We start from the raw sequence: 23,379 nt of genomic DNA, 5'->3' as shown, positions 1-23,379 counted from the left end.
CCAGGCAGCCCATTCCAATGGGCAATCACTCCCTCTGTGTAGAACTTCCTCCTCACCTCCAGCCTAAACCTCCCCTGGTGCAGCCTGAGACTGTGTCCTCTTGTTCTGGTGTTGGCTGCCTGGGAGAAGAGACCAACCTCTGCCTGTCTACAACCTCCCTTCATGTAGTTGTAGAGAGCAATAAGGTCACCCCTGAGTCTCCTCCTCTCCAGGCTATGCAACCCCAGCTCCCTCAGCCTCTCTTCATAGGGCTGTGTTCCAAACCCCTCACCAACTTTGTTGCCGTTCTCTCTCCCATTTGGGTAAGGTCTGTCCTCCTCATTTGAGTTAACCCCTCCCCCATCAGGTTTTGGAGCTTTATTTACTCCATAGTTCATCTGATCTGTTCTCCCAGATGGAGTAAATGTAGCTCTTTCCTTGCTCTGCCTTGAATTACTCCAGTGTGCTCCTTCCTAAGTGATTATCTGCTTTGTGCATAGCCCATGGCCATGCTGCCTTCTAAAACACCCAGATTCCATTATTAGCAGGTTATTTTTCTCTTTGATATGAAAGGCAGCCCTCTGCATCATCTACTACAAAGAAAACCACAACCAAACCCAAAACCAATTGCAGCTTTTAATATTTGATTGGATTTCCCTTTCCTTTCCTCTATTAAAACCAAACAAACAAACCCCCAAAAAAACCCAAAAGGTCAGAACAAGATTCCAGACCCACACAATCCACCTCTCACAGCTAAAACCTCCTCCTTTTCTGATGTTTAATGTGCATGAGAGAGAAAGGAGGGAGAGTGACCTGATGGAGAGGGTCCAGAGGAGGGTCATGAAAGTGATCAGGGGATCGGAGCAGCTCTACTATGAGGACAGGCTGAGGGAGCTGGGGGTATTCAGCCTGGAGAGGACAAGGCTCCAGGCAGACCTAATAGCAGCCTGCCAGGACCTGAAGGGAGCTACAAGAAGGCTGCAGAGAGAGACTGTTCCCAAAGGCCTGCAGGGAAAGGATGAGAGGCAATTGCTTAAAACTAGAGCAGAGCAGATTGAGATTGGATGCACCAGGAGGGTGATGGAACACTGGAACAGGTTGCCCAGGGAGGTGGTTGAGGCTCCATCCCTGGAGCTGTTCAAGGTGAGGCTGGAGAGAGCTCTGGGCAACCTGATCTAGTTGAGGATGTCCCTGGAGTACAGAGGGGGTTGGACTGGATGAGCTTTGGAGGTCCCTTCCAACCCAGAGCATTCTGTGATTCTAAGAGAGCAGTGGTGTAGAGGAGGACAAAGCTGCATCCTGATGGGAAGCAGCAACCAGAAAGTTCCAGAATGATTTTACTTCCCTGAAAAGCTGTCGAGTGGGAGGAAAACAGTGACTCATGAGGGCAAGGAAATCCATTTACTTCACCATCATGTTGTAGATTAGAGAGAGGAGCATATGCTGGAGAGATTTTAACACCTGATTTGCTTTCTCTAATTGACTGCATTGCATCTTTGACAGAGGAGGATTCTTCTGGAAATGAAAGGGTTCAGAGCATTCCATCTGGGTGTTGCCAAGAGCTAAAGCCGAGAGATCATTGAAAATCTAGACCTGGGGACTTTAAAATGCTTTCTTTCTGCTCAGAAGGGTTTCCCTGAGCAGGCTGAACTGTAATGAACCATGCTGAATGGTTGGGGAAAAAGCCATGCTCCTGCTGCAGGGCAGGTGGAGTCTCAAATCCCTTCTTGAATGGGAAAAAAACCAACATTAATAGATGAGGGGCAAGCAACTGATGTCGTTTACCTGGACCTGAGCAAAGCCTTCGACACTGTCCTGCACCACATCCTGGTCTCCAAGCTGGTGACACATGGGTTTGATGGGTGGACCGCTAGATGGCTTGATGGCTGCACCCAAAGAGTGGCTGTCAATGGCTCCATGTCCCAGTGGAGGCCAGGGACAAGCGGAGTCCCTCAGGGATCAGTCCTGGGAGCAGCCTTGTTCAACATCTTTGTGGGTGGCATGGGCAGTGGCATTGAGTGCACCCTCAGCAAGTTTGCTGATGGCACCAAGCTGTGTGGTGCAGCAGACACAGGCTGGAGGGAAGGGAGGCCATCCAGAGGGACCTGGACAGGCTGGAGAGGTGGGCACAAGCCAACCTCATGAGGTTCAATAAGACCAAGTGCAGGGTCCTGCATCTGGGTCGAGGCAATCCCAGGCACAAATCCAGGCTGGGCAGGGACTGGCTGGAGATCAGCCCTGAGGAGAGAGCCTTGGGGGTGCTGGGGGAGGAGAAGCTCAACAGGAGCTCTCAGTGTGCACTTGCAGCCCCAAAAGCCAATCAGATCCTGGGCTGCATCAGGAGAAGTGTGGCCAGCAGGGCAAGGGAGGTGATTCTCCCCCTCTGCTCAGCTCTGCTGAGACCCCACCTGGAGTACTGCCTCCAGTTCTGGAGCCCCTATGACAAGAGGGATCTGGAGGTGCTGGTGTCCAGAGAAGGGCCACGAGGAGGAGCAGAGGGCTGGAGCATCTCTCCTGTGAGGACAGACTGAAGGAGTTGGGGCTGTTCAGTCTGGAGAAGAGAAGGCTCTGAGGTGACCTCATTGTGGCCTTCCAGTATCTGAAGGGGGCTACAAGAAGGCTGGGGAGGGACTGCTCAGGATCTCAGGGAGTGATAGGACTAGGGGGAATGGAATGAAGCTGGAGGTGGAGAGATTCAGGCTGGAGGTGAGGAGGAAGTTCTTCCCCATGAGAGTGGTGAAGCCCTGGAATGGGTTGTCCAGGGAGGTGGTTGGGGCCCTGTCCCTGGAGGGGTTTAAGGCCAGGCTGGATGAGGCTCTGGTCAGGCTGATCTAGTGTGGGGTGTCCCTGCCCATGGCAGGGGGGTTGGAACTAGATGATCCTTGTGGTCCCTTCCAACCCTGACTGATAATATGATACTATGATACTATGCTTCTGCTGCAGGGAGGTGGAATCTCAAATCCCTTCTTGAATGGCTGGGGAAAAGCCATGCTGCTGCTCCAGGGCAGGTGGAATCTCAAATCCCTTATCGAATGGCTGGGAAAAAGCCATGCTGCTGCTCCAGGACAGGTGGAATCTCAAATCCCTTCTTGAATGGCTGGGAAAAAGCCATGCTGCTGCTCCAGGGCAGGTGGAATCTCAAATCCCTTCTTGAATGGCTGGGAAAAAGCCATGCTGCTGCTCCAGGGCAGGTGGAATCTCAAATCCCTTCTTGAATGGCTGGGAAAAAGCCATGCTTGTGCTCCAGGACAGGTGGAATCTCAAATCCCTTCTTGAATGGCTGAGAAAAAGCCATGCTGCTGCTCCAGGGCAGGTGGAATCTCAAATCTCTTCTTTGCTACCCAATGCTTTCACCTGCCAGCCAACTCTAAGCCTTATTAGAGCAGCAGCAGAAGCAGAGGAGTGTGCCAACTATCTCCAAAACTCCCCCCAATCTCATCAGGAGTTTATATCTTCAGCTGAGGCTGAAACCTTGCAGCTTCAGAGAGCAGAGGCAGTTCACTAAACCATGAATAATTGGGGCACTGAGAGCCCGTGCCTGCTTAGAGAGCTGTGTGATTTAATAACCTGTTCATTGATGTCTGCACAGTGGCTCCTGAAACTTGTGCTAGTGCCTGTGCCTGCAGCATGGATCGCCCCATTCCTGCTAATTAGATGGCAGCAGGAGGGCTGCATCCTTAGCAGACAGGGAACAACCATTTCTCCTGGAAGGCTGGGCTGGTTTGAGGCTGTGCCTAGGAAACTTTCCACAGATCTTGGAGAGAAAGGGGCAGAATGTAAAGAAATCAGCCTGGGATGGAAAAGGGACAAGAATGATAAGCTCTAAATAATCCCCTTGGGTAGATATCCAACCAAGTTAGTCATTATGAGCTAACTTTTTGTCTTGTTTATTAGCAACCTTGCTCTGGTAGATACTGGCTTCTGGCTTCTGCTGCCTTTTCTTACCTTAGCTGCATTTCTTGGTTGTGGCTAAGTATCACACAATCAGCCAGGTTGGAAGAGACCTCAGAGACCATCAAGTCCAATCTATCACCCAGCCCTATCTAATGAACTAAACCATGGCACTAAGTGCCTCATTCAGGCTCTTCCAAAACACCTCCAGGGATGGTGACTCCACCACCTCCCTGGGCAGCACATCCCAATGGCCAAGCTCTCTTGCTCCAGCCTAAACCTCCCCTGGTACAGCTTGAGACTGTGTCCTCTTGTTCTGGTGCTGGATGCCTGGGAGAAGAGACCAACCCCCACCTGGCTACAACCTCCCTTCAGGGAGTTGCAGACAGCAAGAAGGTCTCCCCTGAGCCTCCTCTTCTCCAGGCTAAGCAACCCCAGCTCCCTCAGCCTCTCCTCACAGGGCTGTGCTCCAGACCCCTCCCCAGCTTTCTTGCCCTTCTCCGGACACCTTCCAGCAACTCAACATCTTTCTTAACCTGAGGAGCCCAGAACTGGACACAGGACTCAAGGTGTGACCTAAGCAGTGCTGAGCACAGGGCAGAATGACTTCCCTGCTCCTGCTGGCCACACTGTTCCTGCTGCAGGCCAGGATGCCTTTGGCCTTCTTGGCCTGCAGCAGACATACCTAAATATCAGCAAGCTGTTTGCTTGTTTTAAAGAACATATATATTTGCCTATGGTTTTTTGTTTGTCTTGTTGGTTTGTTTGAGAGGTTTGGGTAGTTGGTTTTGTTTTGGGGGTGAGTATTTTTGTCTTGCTTTTGTGCATTTCTTTGCTTTCTGGCTGCCATCAGTGCATACATTCCATTATTATTTGATGTAGAAGTGGTGTTAAATTCCTCTTGGGAAATAATGCTTCAGATATTAGGAGCTGTTATTGAATTTCCTTCGTGTTGAATTAGGTCAGCAGAAGGAAAGAAAGCTCAGATGGAATTTGGTGGAGTTACAAAAGTAAGCTAATGCACAGGGGCTTGGGTAAGCAGGGCTGCCTAATGGATGTATGCACCAGCAAGGTCTTTTCATAGATTCACAGAATTGGCAGGGCTGGAAGGGACCTCAAGGCTCAGCCAGTTCCAAACCCCCTGCCATGGGCAGGGACACCTCACACTACAGCAGGTTGCTCACAGCCACATCCAGCCTGGCTGCAAACACCTCCAGGCAGGAGGCTTCCACCACCTCCCTGGGCAACCTGGGACACTTAAGAGAGAATAGAATTAACCATGATGGAAAAAAACCTCAGAGATCATCAAGTCCAACCTGTCACTCAACTCCATCTGATCAACTCAACCATGGCACCAAGTGCTTCATCCAGGCTCTTCCTAAATACCTCCAGGGATGGTGACTCCACCACCTCCCTGGGCAGCACATCCCAGTGGCCAATCTCTCTTGCTGGGAAGAATTTGTTCCTCACCTCCAGCCTAAGCTCCCCTGGTGCAGCTTGAGTCAGGCAATGAACCTTTTTATCAGCAATATGGCACACAGTAAATTATCATAGATCATAGAATCACAGAATCAACCAGGGTGGAAAAGACCTCAGAGATCATCAAGTCCAACCTATTACCTAATACCTAACACCTCCTGACAACTAAACCATGGCTCCAAGTGCCACATCCAGGCCTTTCTTGAACACCTTCAGGGATGGTGACTCCACCACCTCCCTGGGCAGCACATCCCAATGGCCAATCTCTCTTGCTGGGAAGAACTTTTTCCTCCCCTCCAGCCTAAACCTCCGCTGGCACAGCTTGAGACTGTGTCCTCTTGTTCTGGTGCTGGCTGCCTGGGAGAAGAGACCAACCCTCACCTGACTACAACCTCCCTTCAGGGAGTTGGAGAGAGCAAGAAGGTCTCCCCTGAGCCTCCTCATAAAGCAGACTGAGTCCTGAAGTTCCAAGGTGTGGGTGGTTGTTCCTGTTATAACTTACTAACTGGAAGTGTGTAAATGTTTTTGGTGGAGGCTATGAAATCAGCAGGTTTTTGACAATCCAGCAATTATCTCCTTGGTTCAGAAGTAGACAATTGCATTATGAACAGCTCCAGGCAGCTTCATTTGGAGCTAATTGATAAAGAGAGAAATACATAGATCTATAATGCAAGGAGTGATGCAATTAGTGGCCATTAAGAGCTGCTCATTTGAAAGAGCTCATTTGCTGCCTTCAATTACACCTAAAAACCTTCATACAATAAAGTATTGTCTCCTTTTGTTTACTTTTTCCTTAAGGGATAACTTAGACCTGATAGTTATTCATTCAGGAGGAAACAATTTGTTGTCTTTTGAGTGAGAGGCTCTTGCAAAGGTGTCTGAAGTGCTTGCTGGGGTGGTGTGCTGCTAGCCAGTGAGATCTGGACAGGCTAGAGAGCAGGACAAAGGTGAACCTCATGAAGTAGAGGACAAAGAGCAAAAGATAACCTTGTAGTTGAGGACAAGTGTAGAGCCCTGAACCTGGGGAGAAATGACACCAGGCAGCAATACAGATTAGAGGACACCCTGCTGGAAAGCACAGAATTGCACAGAATCAACCAGGTTGGAAGAGAACTCCAAGATCATCAAGTCCAGCCAATCACCCAACCCTAACTAGTCAACTAGACCATGGCACAAAGGAACAGTTTGGCCAGCCGGAGCAGGGAAGTCATTCTGCCCTGTGCTCAGCACTGCTTAGGCCAAACCTTGAGTCCTGTGTCCAGTTCTGGGCTCCTCAGATTAGGAAAGATGTTGAGATGCTGGAAGGTGTCCAGAGAAGGGCAACAAAGCTGGGGAGGGGTCTGGAGCACAGCCCTGTGAGGAGAGGCTGAGGGAGCTGGGGTTGCTTAGTCTGCAGAAGAGGAGGCTCAGGGGAGACCTTCTTGCTCTCTCCAACTCCCTGAAGGAAGGTTGTAGGCAGGTGGGGGTTGGTCTCTTCTCCCAGGCACCCAACACCAGAACAAGAGGACACAGTCTCCAGCTGTGCCAGGGGAGGTTTAGGCTGGGTGTAAGGAAGCAGTTCTTCCCAGCAAGAGAGATTGGCCATTGCGATGTGCTGCCCAGGCAGGTGGTGGAGTCACCATCCCTGGAGGTGTTCAAGAGGGGGTTGGATGTGGCACTTGTAGCTATAGTTTAGTTCTCCAGAGGTGTTGGGTATTAGGTAATAGGTTGGACTTGATGATCTCTGAGGTCTTTTCCAGCCTGCTTGATTCTCTGATTCCAATAATATCCTGAATAATAAATTTTAAGTTTTAAATTCCCATTGCTTTTTGAAAAGCAAAGTGTCAAAGGATCTGAGAATGAAACTTAGTCATAGAATCATAGAATGGTCTGGGCTGGAAGGGACCTCCAAAGCTCATCCAGTCCAACGTCCCTGCACTCAGAAGGGACATCCAAAGCTAGATCAGGTTGCCCAGGGTCTCACTGAGCTTCACCTTGAATATCTCCAGGGAAGGAGCCGCAGCCACCTCCCTGGATAACTTGTTCCAGTTTTCCATTTCCCTGATAGTTAAGAACTTGTTCCTAACACCCAATCTAAATCTGCTCTTCTCCAGCTTAAAGCCATTGTCCTCTATCCTTTCCCTGCAAGCCTTTGCATACAGTCTCTCTCCATCCTTCTTGTAGCCCCCTTCAGCTACTGGAAGTCTTCCTCTTTGATTCATTAGGCCTTTGCCTCAACATAACAGAAATGTGAGTTGTGATTAATAACTCCCTAGCTTGAGAACTATGTAGCATCACAGAGTTATAGAATGGTCTGGGTTGGAAGGGACCCCCAAAGGTCATCCAGTCCAACCCACTCCGACTACTGTGCACAGTACTCAGGAGGAGGCCTCACCAGTGCCATGTGGAGGGGCAGGATCCCATCCCTAGTCCTGCTGGTCACACTATTCCTGACAGAAGCCAAGATGCCATCAGCCTTCTCTTTCAATATCATTTTCCATATGATGCTTTCACAGGCTCACAGGATGTTAGGGGTTGGAAGGGACCTCTGGAGATCTTCCAGTGCCAGCCCCCTGACAGAGCAGGAGCACAGAACCCAGCACAGGGCACACAGGAACACATCCAGACAGGGCTGCAAAGGCTCCAGACAAGGAGACTCCACAACCTCTCTGGGCAGCCTGCTCCAGGGCTTTGGGAGCCTCACAGGGCAGAAGTTCCTCCTCATGCTCAGGAAGAACCTCCTGTGCTGCAGTTCCCATCCATCGCCTATTGTCCTATCCCAGGGTGCAGCTGAGCAGAGCCTGCCCCTGTCCCTTCCTTCCTGACCCCCAGCCCTCAGCTATTGATAGACATTGAACAGATTCATTCTCAATCTTCTCCTCTCCAGACTGAACACCCCCAGGGCTCTCATCCTCTCCTCCCCAGGCAGTGCTGCAGTCCCTTCAGCATCCTTGTAGCCCTCCCTTGGATTCTCTCCAGCAGATCCCTGTCCCTCCTGAACTGAGGAGCCCAGAGCTGGATGCAAAATCCTACATGTGGCCTCACCACAGCAGAGTAAAGGGGGAGGAGAACCTCCTTTGATCTAGTGAGAGATATGGGCTAAAAAGTGACTTTTCTGCATCATTCAATTCAATTTTCCTACCTAATATCTGCTATCTACCGAAAACTAGCCAGAAGCTCCAACTGTCCTGCAGCTGAGCCCCCTTTCCATTGCCTTCTCTTGCAGTATTGTTTTCCATAAGGAGACTTCACTTCAGGGCTTGCCAAAATCAGTCTGCCAGGGTGCTTGCAGAGCAGGCCCTCAGTTCTTTAAACACTTCCTACACTTTATGGCTAAATTTGCATCACTCCATGCTGCAAGACCACCTCAAGAACTTTGTGTGCTTGCAAGGTTTGCTTCCTTGTCATGTTGCATTTCTTCTGATGCATGTGATGCTCTCTGCTGCCATTTGGAGCACGCTGGAGAGCTGCTGCTTTTACCATTTCCTCCTCATTTCTGACACTACTTTCTGTAGGCTTTTCAGCTCTCTTGATAGTAGGATTAATAAAACACTGGGATCCTTGTAAATCAATCCAGGTGGAAAACATGTGAGGCAAAGGCAGCAATATTTAATGTGGAAGCTGCAGCAGTGTGAATCCCCTAGTCTATAGGAGAGAACACTCTCAGAAGTTTCTAAATTGAAAGGTTTTCATGGGCAAAGAGTTGAGGATCTCAGGCTGCTCTTGCTCTTTGGTTTTGACAGCAGCTACCTAACATATCAGTTATCTGTATATAGAGATAGAGAAAATATTTAAATAGATGCAAATAATATATATATCTCAATACAGTCTTTATTGATGATCTAGATGAGGGGATGGAGTCCCTCATCTGTAAGTGTGAAGATGACAGCAGGCTGGGGGCAGGAGTTGATCTGTTAGAGGGTAGGAGAGCTCTGCAGAGGGACCTTGCCAGGCTGGGCAGATGGGCAGAGACCAGCAGGACAGCACTGAACAAGTCCAAGTGTTGGGTGCTGCACTTTGGTCACAACAACCCCAGGCAGTGCCACAGGCTGGGGTCAGAGTGGCTGGAGAGCAGCCAGGCAGAGAGGGACCTGGGGGTACTGGTTGACAGCAGCTGAACATGAGGCAGCAGTGTGCCCAGGAGGCCAAGAAGGCCAAATACATCCTGGCCTGCAGCAGGAACAGTGTGGCCAGAAGGAGCAGGGAGGTCATTGTGCCTTGTGCTCAGCATTGCTTAGGCCACATCTTGAGTCCTGTGTCCAGTTCTGGGCCCACTTGAATGTGTCCAGAGAAGGGCAAGAAAGCTGGGGAGGGGTCTGGAGCACAGCCCTGTGAGGAGAGGCTGAGGGAGCTGGGGTTGCTTAGCCTGGAGAAGAGGAGGCTCAGGGGAGACCTTCTTGCTCTCTACAACTCCCTGAAGGGAGGTTGTAGCCATGTGGGGGTTGGTCTCTTCTCCCAGGCACCCAGCAGCAGAACAAGAGGACACAGTCTCAAGTTGTGCCAGGGGAGTTTAGGCTGGAGGTGAGGAAAAAGTTCTTCCCAGACAGAGAGATTTGCCATTGGGATGTGCTGCCCAGGGAGGTGGTGGAGTCTCCATCCCTGGAGGTGTTCAAGACAGGCTTGGATGTGGCACTTGTAGCTATAGTTTAGTTCTCCAGAGGTGTTGAATATTAGGTGACAGGTTGGACTTGATGATCTCTGAGGTCTTTTCCAACCTGTTTGATTCTATGATAGAAATATATAAAGAAATATCTTCACATAAGCATAGTAATTTGTATATAATCATATCCCCAGCATCCTCCCCACCTGGCTAACCTTTACATGCCTAACCAGATGGATTTCTATTCACAGATTGCTTCAGGTCAAAAGGGACCCTCAAAGGTCATCTTGTCCAACCCCCTCTGCAGATAGCAGAGACACCTCCAGCTAGATTGGTTGGCTCATGGATTCACAGGTTACACTGGACTGGAAGGGACCCTCAAAGGTCATCTTGTCTAATCCCCTCTGCAGATAGCAGAGACACCTCCAGCTAGATTGGGCGGCTCATGGATTCACAGGTTACACTGGACTGGAAGGGACCCTCAAAGGTCATCTTGTCCAACATCCCTGCAGTCAGCAGGCACACCTCCAAATAGGTCAGGCTGCCCAGGCCCATTCTGATCTTGAATGCCTCTAGGGATGGGGCCAGAACCAAATCCCTGGGCAACCTGTGCCAGTATTTTCCCACTCATCCTTGTGTCCAATCTAACCCTACCCCGGTCCAATTTCAAACCATTACCCCAAGTCCTATCACTCCCTGCCCTTCTAAACAGTTCTTCCCCAGCCTTCCTGCAGGTCCCCTTCAGATATTAACATGCAGTTAAAAGCTCTCCTTGGAGTCTTCTTCAGGGCAAAGAGCCTCAACTCTCCCAGCCTGTTTTCATAGGAGAGGTTATCAGGCCCTCTGGTCATTGCTGTGCTCTTTCTGTGGACCTTCTGCAGCAGATCTATCTCCCTCTTGTGTTGGGGGTGCTATAACTGGACACAATACATGCCTCAATGTTTTGTATCTTCAGGGTACAGAATCAGAGAATCACAGAATGCTCTGGGTTGGAAGGGAGCTCCAAAGCTCATCCAGCCCAACCCCTCTGCACTCAGCAGAGACATCCTCAACTAGGTCAGGTTGCCCAGAGCCCTGTCCAGCCTCACCTTGAAGATCTTCAGGGATGGAGCCTCAACCACCTCCCTGGGCAACCTGTTCCAGTGTTCCATTTCCCTTATGAACCTGAACCTTTTCCTAACATCCAGTCTCAATCTGCTCTGCTCTAGTTTGAATCCATTGTCCCTCATCCTGTCCCTGCAGGCCTTTGTAAACAGTCTCTCTCCATCCTTCTTGTAGATCCCTTCAGGTCCTGGCAGGCTGCTATTAGGTCTCCCTGGAGCCTTCTCTTCTCCAGGCTGAACACCCCCAGCTCCCTCAGCCTCTCCTCATGGCAAAGCTGCTCCAACCCCCTGATCATTTTCACGGTCCTCCTCTGGACCTTCTCCATCAGCTCCAGGTCCTTCCTATGTTGAGGGCTCCAGAGCTGGCCACAGCACTGCAGGTGATGTCTCTGGGGCCTCAGCCACCAGAAGCAGGGATGTTGGACACTAGGGGGTGAGTGCAAGTCAACTAACAGCGTCTCTTCTCTGCTTGCTTTCAGGATTTGGCTATTATGCACAGAGATGAGTTGCTGGAAGCTGCTGTGCTGCATCAGCAACTAGAGGCATAAAGAGCAAGTCGGGAAAAACAAAGCTGTAAGCTCCACCACCGACCAGCTTGGAGAGGATCAGCAGTGGAGAACTATGACAATACAGCAAGTCCTGTTACTCCTGCTGCTCTGGATGTGGCTGCCACAGCCTTGCCATACAGAAATGCTGTTCAGAAGGACTCCTGATCTCAGACCCAAGAGCTCTGGGGGACGCTTAGCAGGGAGTGATGGGAAGACAATTCACCGGCAGAAGCGAGGCTGGATGTGGAACCAGTTCTTCCTGTTAGAGGAATACACAGGATCTGACTATCAGTATGTGGGCAAGGTAAGGTTCTAATGAGGGGCTTTGTACTGTCACCAACCTGACTCACAGGATCACAGGGTGTAAAGCGATGGAAGGGGTCTCCAAAGTTCATTGAGTCCAACCCCCCTGCCAGATCAGGAGCATAGAATCCAGCACAGGTCACACAGGAATTCACCCAGGTGGGTCTTGAAAGGTTCCAGAGAAGACTCCACAACATCTCTGGGCAGCCTGCTCCAGTGTTCTGTGACCCCCACAGTGAAGAAGTTCTTCCTCATGTTGAAGTGGAACCTCCTGGGCTGCAGTTTCCATCCATTGCTCCTTGTCCTATCCCAGGGTGCAGCTGAGCAGACCCTGTCCCTGTTCCCTCCCTCTTGACCCCCTACCCACAGCTATTGATAGGCATTGATCAGATCCCTCTCAGCCTTCTCTACAGACTAAACAGTCCCAGGGCTCTCAGCCTCTCCTCATCAGGCAGAGCTTCAATCTCTTCAGCATCCTTGTAGCCCTCCCTTGGACTCTCTCCTGCAGATCCCTGTCCCTCCTGGACTGGGGAGCACAGAGCTGGATACAATAATCCAGGTGAGGACTCCCCAGGGCAGAGTAGAGGGGCAGGAGAACCTCCCTGGATCTGCTGTAGACACTTTTCCTAATGCCCCCCCAAGACCCCCTTGGCCTTCTTGGCCCCCAGGGCACATTGCTGTCCCATGCAGACCTTGCTGCCCACCAGCACTCCCAGCTCCTTCTCCCCAGGGCTACACTTCAGCAGATCACTTCCCAGCCTGTCCTGATGTAGTTTATTCTTCTTTTCCATGTGCAGGACTTTGCACTGCTCCTTCTTGAACCTCCTCAGCTCCCTCTCTGCCCAGCTCTTAGTCTGTCCAAGTCTCACTGAATGGCTGCCCAGCCTTCAGCTGTCTCAGCCAAGCCTCCCATCCAGTTCCAACCCCTCTGTCATTGGCAGGGACACCTCCCACTAGACTAGGTTTCCCCAAGCCTCATCCAAACTACCTTTTATCATGAAAAAAAAGAAAAAGATATTCCAAAAAGGAAATAACTGCTAAGCACATTTGTGCATTATTTTTATCTGGAAGGTGTCCAGAGAAGGGCCAGGAGGAGGAGCAGAGGGCTGGAGCTGCTCTGCTGTGAGGACAGACTGAGGGAGTTGGGGCTGTGCAGTCTGGAGAGGAGAAGGTTCCCAGGAGACCTCATTGTGGCCTTCCAGTATCTGAAGGGGGCTCCAAGAAAGCTGGGGAGGGACTTTTGAGGGTGTCAGGGAGGGACTTCTGAGGGTGTCAGGGAGGGATAGGAGCAGGGGGAATGGAGCAAATCAAGGAGATTGGATGTTAGAAAGAAGTTGTTCCCCAGGAGGGTGGTGAGAGACTGGCACAGGTTGCCCAGGGAGGTGGTGGAAGCCTCCTGCCTGGAGGTGTTTGCAGCCAGGCTGGAGGTGGCTGTGAGCAACCTGCTGTAGTGTGAGGTGTCCCTGCCCATGGCAGGGGGTTGGGACTGGCTGAGCCTTGAGGTCCCTTCCAACTCTGACAGTTCTGTGATTCTATATTCAAAGCCTTACCTCAGGAAGTAAAAAGCAAAACCCAACTAGATTCCAGTCCCTTAGAGTAGACTTGTTCACTCAAGGAATTAAACAACCATAATAGAAAAGGGAGCTGCAGAAATGTTTGACCATCCCCTCCTTTGAAATGATAAGTGTAGAAGCAGCCCACAGCTCCAACAGCAATTCAAAGGCTGAGGCTTCAGGGGCTTTGGTGGGGTTTCTTTTATTTTTCCCTCCTCTCTTAATTTCTGATTTGTCAAATCAGATGCAGATGACCTTTAAAATCTCCTGTAGACACAGAGAGCAAGGAAGAGCCAGGGGTAAGGCTGAGGAATTTTTTGTGTCCTTGTAAAAAGAGGGGGAAAATATCTAATAATACCCATGAGGGAGAGCTCTAAGAAGTTTAAAGTGGCTGTTTACCCTTTGAAAATGTCTTCCTGATGGGTGATTTTTCTCTTGTTTGTAAGAGTGAGGTTTTTGTCTTTGATGATAATTATGAAATGAGATGAAATACAATGGCTGAAATGGCAAATTCTTGCAGAGCCTTCAGTTTTGGGTCACTCTGTAGCTGATGTATCTCAAGAAGCTGGCAGGCAGAGAGCAGGGCCAGAGGAGGGCCACAAAAATGCTCAGGGGGTTGGAGCACCTCTGCTACAGGCACAGGCTGAGGAAGCAGGGGGTGCTCACCCCGGAGAGGAGAAGTCTCCAGGGAGAACAAATAGCAGCCTTCCAGTACCTGAAGGAGGCTACAAGGATGGAGAGAGACTGTTTGCAAAGGCCTGCACGGACAGGAGGAGGAGCAATGGCCTCAAACTAGAGCAGAGCAGATTTATAAGGGATGTTAGGAACAAGTTCTGCACCATGAGGGTGGAGGAACACTGGAAGAGTTTGCCCAGGGAGGTGGTTGAGGCCTCATCCCTGGAGATCATGGAATCATAGAATCAATAAGGTTGGAAAAGACCTCAGAGATCATCAAGCCTAACCTGTCACCCAACACCTCATGGCTAACTAAACCATGGCTCCAAGTTCCACATCCAATACCCTCTTGAAGACATCCAGGGATGGTGACTCCACCACCACCCTGGGCAGCACATTCCAATGGCTAACAACTCTGTGAAAAACTTTCTCCTATCCTCAAGCCCAAATTCCATAGAATCACAGAACTGTCAGGGTAGGAAGGGAACTCAAGGCTCAGCCAGTCCCAACCCCCTGCCATGGGCAGGGACACCTCACACCACAGCAGGTTGCTCACAGCCACATCCAGCCTGGCTGCAAACACCTCCAGGCAGGAGGCTTCCACCACCTCCCTGGGCAACCTGTGCCAGGCTCTCACCACCCTCATGGGCAACAACTTCTTTCTAACATCCAATCTCAATCTACTCACTTGTAGTTCTGCTCCATTCCCCCTGCTCCTATCCCTCCCTCACACCCTATAAAGTCCATCCCCAGATTTCTTGGAGCCCCCTGCAGATCCTGGAAGGCCACGAGAAGGTCTCCTGGGAGCCTTCTCCTCTCCAGAATGAACAACCCCAACTCCCTCAGTCTGTCCTCACAGCAGAGCAGCTCCAGCCCTCTGCTCATCCTCCTGGCCCTTCTCTGGACACCTTCCAGCACCTCCAGATCCTTCCTGGCACAGAGGCTCCAGAGCTGGCCCCAGAGCTGCAGCTGTGGTCTCAGCAGAGTGGAGCAGAGGGGCAGAATCACCTCCCTTGACCTGCTGGCCACACTTCTCTTGCTGCAGCCCAGGCTTCTCAAGAGAGAAATTGTTATGACTGTCCCACATCTCTACAGATGAAGTGCAATTTATTCTACGCATTGCTATATTGTAGCAAGTCTGCCAGGCTGGGCAGGGACTGGCTGGAAAGCAGCCCTGAAGAAAAGGACCTGGGGGTGCTGGGGGAGGAGAACCTCAAGAGGAGCCAGCAGTGAGCACTTGCAGCCCAGACAGCCAAGCTGAGATTCTACTCAGCTCTTGGGAGACCCCACCTGGAGTACTGCCTCCAGTTCTGGAGCCCCTATGACAAGAGGGATCTGGAGGTGCTTGAAGGTGTCTAAAGAATGACCAGGAGGATGAGCAGAGGGATGGAGCTGCTCTGCTATGAAGACAGACTGAAGGAGTTGGGGCTGTTCAGTCTGGAGAAGAAAAGGCTCCCAGGTGACCTCATTGTGGCCTTCCAGTATCTGAAGGGGGCTACAGGAAGGCTGTGGAGGGACTGCTCAGGATCTCAGGTAGTGATAGGACTAGGGGGAATGGAATGAAGCTGGAGGTGGAGAGATTCAGGCTGGAGGTGAGGAGGAAGTTCTTCCCCATGAGAGTGGTGAAGCCCTGGAATGGGTTGTCCAGGGAGGTGGTTGGGGCCCTGTCCCTGGAGGTGTTTAAGGCCAGGCTGGATGAGGCTCTGGCCAGGCTGATCTAGTGTGGGGTGTCCCTGCCCATGGCATGGGGGTTGGAACTAGATGATCCTTGTGGTCCCTTCCCACCCTGACTGATACTATGATACTATGGTACTATGAGCCCAACTTCCAACAGGAACTTTCACATATCCTTTCTCTGAGGTGTGGCATTTGATGGAAAACAGGCAGGACTTGCAGTTTCTGCACCTCCCTGCTTGTGATTGCTGATTCCACTCCAGTTGTGCTCCTTAGGAGGCAGAAATATTGGAGAAATACTATTTTGGAAGCCAGGTAATCATTAGCAGCTATTACTACCTTGGCAATCATGGCTCTAAATTAGACAGCTTAGGACTAAATGATCACTGAGGTTGGAAATTTTGACAGGGAGGGGAAAAAAAGGGTAAATAAATATGTGGCTGCTGCAAATGTGTGAGGAGAAGTGAACAGGGAGGGGGAAAAAACAAAGCAGAGAGGTTTATAGAAATGTTATGGTTTAAAGGGTAGGGATTTAAAATAATTGGATGAAATAATCCATCCTGAGGAATCAACAGAAAAGATAAAGGGTAGCGTAGGGTAGGGTAGGGTAGGATAGGATAGGATGGGATGGGATGGGATGGGATGGGATAGAATAGAATAGAATAGAATAGAATAGAATAGAATAGAATAGAGCAGAGCAGAGCAGAGCAGGCTGGAAGAGACCTCTGAGATCATCAAATCCAACCTGTCATCCAACACCATCTAATCAACTCAACCATGGCACCAAACAACCCATCCAGTCTCCTCCTAAACACCTCTAGTGATGGTGACTCCACCACCTCCCTGGGCAGCACATCCCAATGGCCAATCTCTCTTGCTGGGAAGAATTTCTTCACATCCAGCCTAAAATCCCCCTGGTACACCTTGAGACTGTGTCCTCTTGTTCTGGTGCTGGCTGCCTGGGAGAAGAGACCAACCCCCACCTGGCTACAACCTCCCTTCAGGGAGTTGGAGAGAGCAAGAAGGTCTCCCCTGAGCCTCCTCTTCTCCAGGCTAAGCAACCCCAGCTCCCTCAGCCTCTCCTCACAGGGCTGTGCTCCAGACCCCTCCCCAGCTTTGTTACCCTTCTCTGGACCCCTTCAAGTCTCTCAATGTCCTTCCTAAACTGAGGAGCCCAGAACTGGACACAGGACTCAAGGTTTGGCCTAAGCAGTGCTGAGCACAGGGCAGAATGACTTCCCTGCTCCTGCTGGCCACACTGTTCATGATGCAGGCCAGGATGCCATTGACATTCCTGGCTGCCTGGGCACACTGCTGCCTCATGTTCAGCTGCTGTCAACCTGTGCCTTTCTGCCTGGCTGCTCTCAGCCACCCTGTCCCCAGCCTGTAGCACTGCATGAAGCTGTTATGACCAATGTGCAGGGCTTGTGCTCGAGACCTCTCCCCAGCCTCATTGTCAGACCTCAGCCCCGCCTCATTGTGAGACCTCTCCCCAGCCATGTTACAGTGATTTCAGCTGCAAACAAAGGCAATCCTGTCTAATGTGTTTTGAAATGGCCTGCAGCTGTAGGCAGAACAAAGCACCCCTGCTCTCAATGTTGCTGTGCATCTTTTTCCCCAGTAAATGAAATGCTTTTTATGCAGAAGGCAGTTGTAAATTAGGATATCTGCAAACTAATGCTGCCTTAATGGTTCTTTTGTTCATAACTTGGCTGCTTTAAGAAAACATAGCTGAGATGTAACAACAAAAAGCAACCCACACCCAATTCTTGTTAAGAACATCACAACACCCAGTATGGCTTCTTAATTACCTCTTTGTTCTCATTAATGCAGAGAGCATTAAGAGTTGGTGGTGACTTTTCCTTTTAACTTCCCCCCACCATCCAAAAGTAAACAATCCTGTGGTGGATGCACCCTCCCTGGAGGTATTCATTGCCAGGGATGGAGAAGGCCTTGACCCCCCTGCTTTAGAGGAAGGTGTCCCTGCCCATGGCAAGGGTGCTGGGACTTGACCTCTAAGGTCTCTCTCACTCCAAACCATTCTCTGACTCTCTTGCCTGTTTTTTGTTGTCCCCTGCTGTACAGACTGTGTTTATGACACTAAAATTAGAAAGCAAACTTTCATACTGGCTCCTGCAAAAGCTCTTTGGTGTATAAAATTCAATTAGTCCCTAGCTCATGTCAGCTCAGTGCCTCTGTGTGTCCTCTGGAGTGGAAGCTGCCACAGCCTAATGAAGCCGAAACTTTCTTGCTCGAGCTGTCTGAGCATCAGCTAAAGATCTTGGCTTGAGGAGGGAGTTTGGATGTTGGCACATGGATTCAGTGCATCTGTGTGAGGATTTTCTCCTCCTTGTATCGTAGAATCATAGAATCAATAAGGTTGGAAGAGACCTCAAAGATCATCAAGTCCAACCTGTCACCCAAGACCCCATGACCCCTAAACCATGGCACCAAACGCCACGTCCAATCCCCTCTTGACCACCTCCAGGGCCGGTGACTCCATGGGCCATAAAACAAGAATCTGCCTTCCTCTCCTGAAATCTGAGGGGATTTTGTCAATGGCAGGACCATGAACCTCCTCCAGGCTGTGAATTCTCCCTTTGAAGGAAGGAGGGAGCTAACTGAGAGAAGAAACTGGAGGGCTCCAAGGATGCTGAAGGGACTAAAACTTTGCCTGGTGAGGAGAGGCTGAGAGCACTGGGGGTGGCTAGTGTTGAGAGAAAAAAAAGGATAGGATAGGATAGGATAGGATAGGATTAGAACAGAACAGAACAGGACAGGACAGGACAGGATAGAATAGAATAGAATAGAATAGAATAGAATAGAATAGAATAGAATAGAATAGAATAGAATAGAATAGAATAGAATAGAATAGAATAGAATTAAGCAGGTTGGAAAAGACCTTTGAGATCATCAAGTCCAACCTATCACCCTACACCACCTAATCAACTCAACCATGGCACCAAGTGCCTCAGCCAGGCTCTTCCTAAACACTTCCAGTGATGGTGACTCCACCACCTCCCTGGGCAGCATATTCCAATGGCCAATCTCTCTGTCTGGGAAGAACTTTTTCCTTACATCCAGCCTAAACCTCCCCTGGCACAGCTTGAGACTGTGTCCTCTTGTTCTGGTGCTGGATGCCTGACTGGGAGAAGAGACCAACCCCCACCTGGCTACAACCTCCCCTCAGGGAGTTGGAGAGAGCAAGAAGGTCTCCCTTGAGCCTCCTCTTCTCCAGGCTAAGCAACACCAGCTCCCTCAGCCTCTCCTCCCAGGGCTGTGCTCCAGACCCCTCCCCAGCTTTCTTACCCTTCTTTTGACATATTCCAGAGAATACTGAGGAGAAGGCTGAGAGGGATCTGATCAGTGTCTATCAAGAGCTGAGGGCTGGGGGGCAGGAAGGAAGGGACAGGGCCAGGCTCTGCTCAGCTGCACCCTGGGATAGGACAAGAGGCAATGGATGGAAAGTGCAGCCCAGGAGGTTGCAGCTCAGCAGGAGGAGGAACTTCTGCCCTGGGAGGCTGCCAGAGGCCTGGAGCAGGCTGCCCAGAGAGGTTGTGGAGTCTCCTTGTCTGGAGCCTTTGCAGCCCTGTCTGGATGTGTCCTGTGTGCCCTGTGCTGGGTTCTCTGCTCCTGCTCTGGCAGGGGGCTTGGACTGGACAGTCTCCAAAGTTCCCTTTCCAACCCCTAATATCCTGTGATCTTGTTATTACTTATTAATAGGTATGTGGAGTGCTGGGGTTGTAGCTATTTTTGCTTAGGCAAAATCCTCATCTATTTTTGCCCAGCCTACAGGACAGTAAGGGCTTGAGCATCACTGAAGAGCTTTAGGTCTTCCTTTTGTCCATTAATACATTATAACTAACATAACCCCTCCCCACAAATGGCCCTGCTCTGGCACAGGGTTTGGACCTGAAGATCTCCAGAGGTCCCTTCCAACCCCTAACAGCCTGCACCAGCTCCAATCATGGGGAAAAGATGCAAGCCTAGGGCTGAAAAAAAGCCTTTGCTGTAGGATTAGCTTATGGAAATTGAGACTCTTGCAGATGATATCACTTGGGGGTGAAGATTGCAGGGAGCTGGAAAAAGAGTATTTCTGATCCTGTGGCAGTCATTGCTTCACCAGGGATGTGTGAAGGAACCATAAGCATATTACTCATTCCCCTTTGCCTCTTATCAGTTTAAAACCTTCCACCTTGAGTCCTCTGTCCAGTTCTGGGATACTCAATATAAGAAGGATTTTGAGCTGCTGGAAGGTGTCCAGAGAAGGGCAACAAAGCTGGGGAGGGCTCTGGAGCACAGCCCTGTGAGGAGAGGCTGAGGGAGCTGGGGTGGCTTAGCCTGGAGAAGAGGAGGCTAAGGGGAGACCTTCTTGCTCTCTCCAACTCCCTGAAGGGAGGTTGTAGCCAGGTGGGGGTTGGTCTCTTCTCCCAGGCAAGCGAGGCTGCACCAGGGGAGGTTTAGGCTGGAGGTGAGGAGAAAGTTCTTCACAGAGAGAGTTGTTAGCTGTTGGAATGTGCTGCCCAGGGAGGTGGTGGAGTCACCATCCCTGGAGGTGTTCAAGAGGGAATTGGATGTCACACTTGGAGCGATGGTTTAGCAGTCATGAGGTGTTGGGTGACAGGCTGAAATTGAAGATCTTTGAGGTCTTTTCCAACCTTTTTGATTCTATGATAACATTTGGAGGAACAAACGAAAGTCTGGAGCAGCAAGGACTGGCTGCAATCTTTCTCAATAGAAACAGAAATACTAATAATGATTATTGTCTTTCATTTGGATAATGAATCAGTTTGAAGCAACCTCATTTAATCTGAAAGTGCACTGCAAAGCAGAGCTTTTATTTTTTCTGCTCTGCTGAGACCACAGCTGGAGCTCTGGGGCCAGTTCTGGAGCCTCTCTAGCAGGAAGGCTCTGGAGGTGCTGGAAGGTGTCCAGAGAAGGGCCAGGAGGAGGAGCAGAGGGCTGGAGCTGCTCTGCTGTGAGGACAGACTGAGAGAGTTGGGGTTGTGCAGTGTGGAGAAGAGAAGGCTCCCAGGAGACCTAATTGTGGCCTTCCAGTATGTGAAGGGGGCTCCAAAAAAGCTGGGGAGGGACTTTTGAGGGTGTGAGGGAGGGATAGGAGCAGGGGGAATGGAGCAAAACTAGAGATTGGCTGTTAGGAAGAAGTTGTTGCCCATGAAGGTGGTGAGAGCCTGGCACATGCTGCCCAGGGAGGTGGTGGAAGCCTCCTGCCTGGAGGTGTTTGCAGCCAGGCTGGATGTGGCTGTGAGCAACCTGCTGTGGTGTGAGGTGTCCCTGCCCATGGCAGGGGGTTGGGACTGGCTGAGCCTTGAGCTCCCTTCCAAGCCTAATGATTCCATGATTCTATGTTTGTTGCTTCTCCTCAGCCAGCAAAAGGATTTGAGAGCAGTCCTCATCTTGCTTTCCTTGCTCTGCCTTCCTTTTAGGTTGCTCCTCCTTTATCTTCCCATTTTCTTTTTGAAGTGTGTCTCTTCCCTTTCCACCTTGTCTCCTCTGTGAAGCAATGCACAACAGCACAGGACTGGGGAGGTGGCAATGCAGCTGAGTGAGAAAATTAAATGCCTGCCATGTCTCATTAAAACTCCCTGCTTATTCTTGCATCACTGGAGAGAGCTGCTTTAAATCTTACCTTAAGGATAAAGTGAAACAAGTTAATCTCTTTGGTGAGCCAACCTGGCTCAAAGCCATGATAATCAATCTGGCAACTAAGAGAGAACACTGCACAGGACATGAGCTAAAATAGAAACCCCACCACAGCTATTTAGGGTAGGTGCAGCCTGATGTTGAACAACTGCAGCATTCAATAATTCAGTTTATGAGCCTTAAAATAATGTCTCCAGAGTGGGAATCTGATATCAATGATCCTCTGCTGGTTTCAGGTCCAATCTGCCCACTCTGGGGGGAAATTGCAGACAGGCTGGACAGATGGGCAGAGCCCAAAGGCAGGAGATTGAACACATCCCAGTGTCAGGTTCTGCACATTGGCTACAACAACCCCAGGCAGTGCTACAGGCTGGGGTCAGAGTGGCTGAGAGCAGCCAGGCAGAGAGGGACCTGGGTGTGCTGGTTGAGAGTAGGCTGAGCATGAGGCAGCAGTGTGCCCAGGCAGCCAGGGGGGGCAATGGCATCCTGGCCTGCATGAGGAACAGTGTGGCCAGCAGGAGCAGGGAGGTCATTCTGCCCCTGTACACTGCACTGGTTAGGCCACACCTCGAGTACTGTGTCCAGTTCTGGGCTCCTCAGTTTAGGAAGGAGGTTGACTTGCTGGAACGAGTCCAGAGAAGAGCAACAAAGTTGGTGAGGGGTTTGGAACACAGCCCTGTGAGGAGAGGCTGAGGGAGCTGGGGTTGCTTAGCCTGGAGAAGAGGAGACTCGGGGTGACCTTATCACTCTCTACAACTACCTGAAGGGAGGTTGTAGACAGGCAGAGGTTGGTCTCTTCTCCCAGGCAGCCAGCACCTGAACAAGAGGACACAGTCTCAAGCTGCACCATGGGAGGTTTAGGCTGGAGGTGAGGAGGAAGTTCTACACAGAGAGAGTGATTGGCCATTGGAATGGGCTGCCTGGGGAGGTGGTGGAGTCACCATCATTGGAGGTGTTCAGGAGGAGACTTGATGGGGTGCTTGGTGCCATGGGTTAGTTGATTAGGTGGTGTTGGATGATAGGTTGGACACGATGATCTTGAAGGTTTCTTCCAACCTGGTCTATTCCATTCCATTCCATTCCATTCCATTCCATTCCATTCCATTCCATTCCATTCCATTCCATTCCATTCCATTCCATTCCATTCCATTCCATCCCACCCCATCCCATCCCATCACATTCTGGTCATTATTTCTCTACAAAGTAGCCAGCTCAGGGGCCAATGTTATTCTTTTGATCTGCTAATAAGCATGGAGACAAAAGGAACTGTTTTGCATGCCAGGTGCAGAAAGTGCTGGAGTTTACTACCAAGGCTTTTGAAACAAGCAGGAGGAGGATTTGTCAAGGATGTGGTGCATTGGTATGCAAACACTACTCCCAGCAAGCATCCCTGAGATTTATCAGTCTCTGTCACTCATTTATTTTTAACCTGCTAGAATTCTCTCCTGCTTTGTTCAATTCAGACCATTACATGAAGGCATAAGTGAATTCCTGTGTGCTAGCACTTATTAAGTCGTGTCACTGTGAGCCCAGGGATGCAGCACTACTGTCTCTAGTTCTTGGATCTTCAATGTAAGAAGGATATTGAGAGGCTTGAAGGTGTCCAGAGAAGGGCAATGAGGCTGGGGAGGGGTCTGGAGCACAGCCCTGTGAGGAGAGGCTGAGGAAGCTGGGGCTGCTTAGCCTACAGAAGAGGAGGCTCAGGGGAGACCTAATAGCAGCCTGCCGGTACCTGAAGGGGGTTGTAAGAAGGATGGAGAGAGACTGTTTGCAAAGGCCTGCAGGGACAGGATGAGGGACAATGGCTTCACACTAGAGCAGAGCAGATTTAGATTGGATGCTGGGAACTGGCTTTTTGCTATGAGGGTGGTGGAACACTGGAACAGGTTGCTCAAGGAAGTGTTTGAGGTCCCATCTCGGGAGATATTCCA

The 23,379-nt window shown here is 50.4% G+C and overlaps 1 protein-coding gene across 1 annotated transcript in view; it reads left to right on the top strand.

Annotated features, from left to right (window-relative positions):
- CDH10 (cadherin 10) overlaps positions 1 to 23,379 on the top strand; it is a 106,712-nt gene that overhangs the window by 39,076 nt on the left and 44,257 nt on the right. The window contains 1 exon segment of the mRNA XM_068160979.1: positions 11,511 to 11,883. Within this exon segment, the coding sequence (XP_068017080.1) occupies positions 11,653 to 11,883 (231 nt within the window). The 5' untranslated portion in view covers positions 11,511 to 11,652.

The sequence above is a fragment of the Melanerpes formicivorus genome, unplaced genomic scaffold (genome assembly GCF_026170545.1).
Source record: "Melanerpes formicivorus ecotype bairdi unplaced genomic scaffold, bMelFor1.0.p_v2 SCAF_55, whole genome shotgun sequence".
NCBI classification, from domain to species: domain Eukaryota; kingdom Metazoa; phylum Chordata; class Aves; order Piciformes; family Picidae; genus Melanerpes; species Melanerpes formicivorus.
The sequence above is the reverse complement of the archived record's forward strand: the minus strand, read 5'-3'. Positions and strand labels throughout refer to the sequence as shown.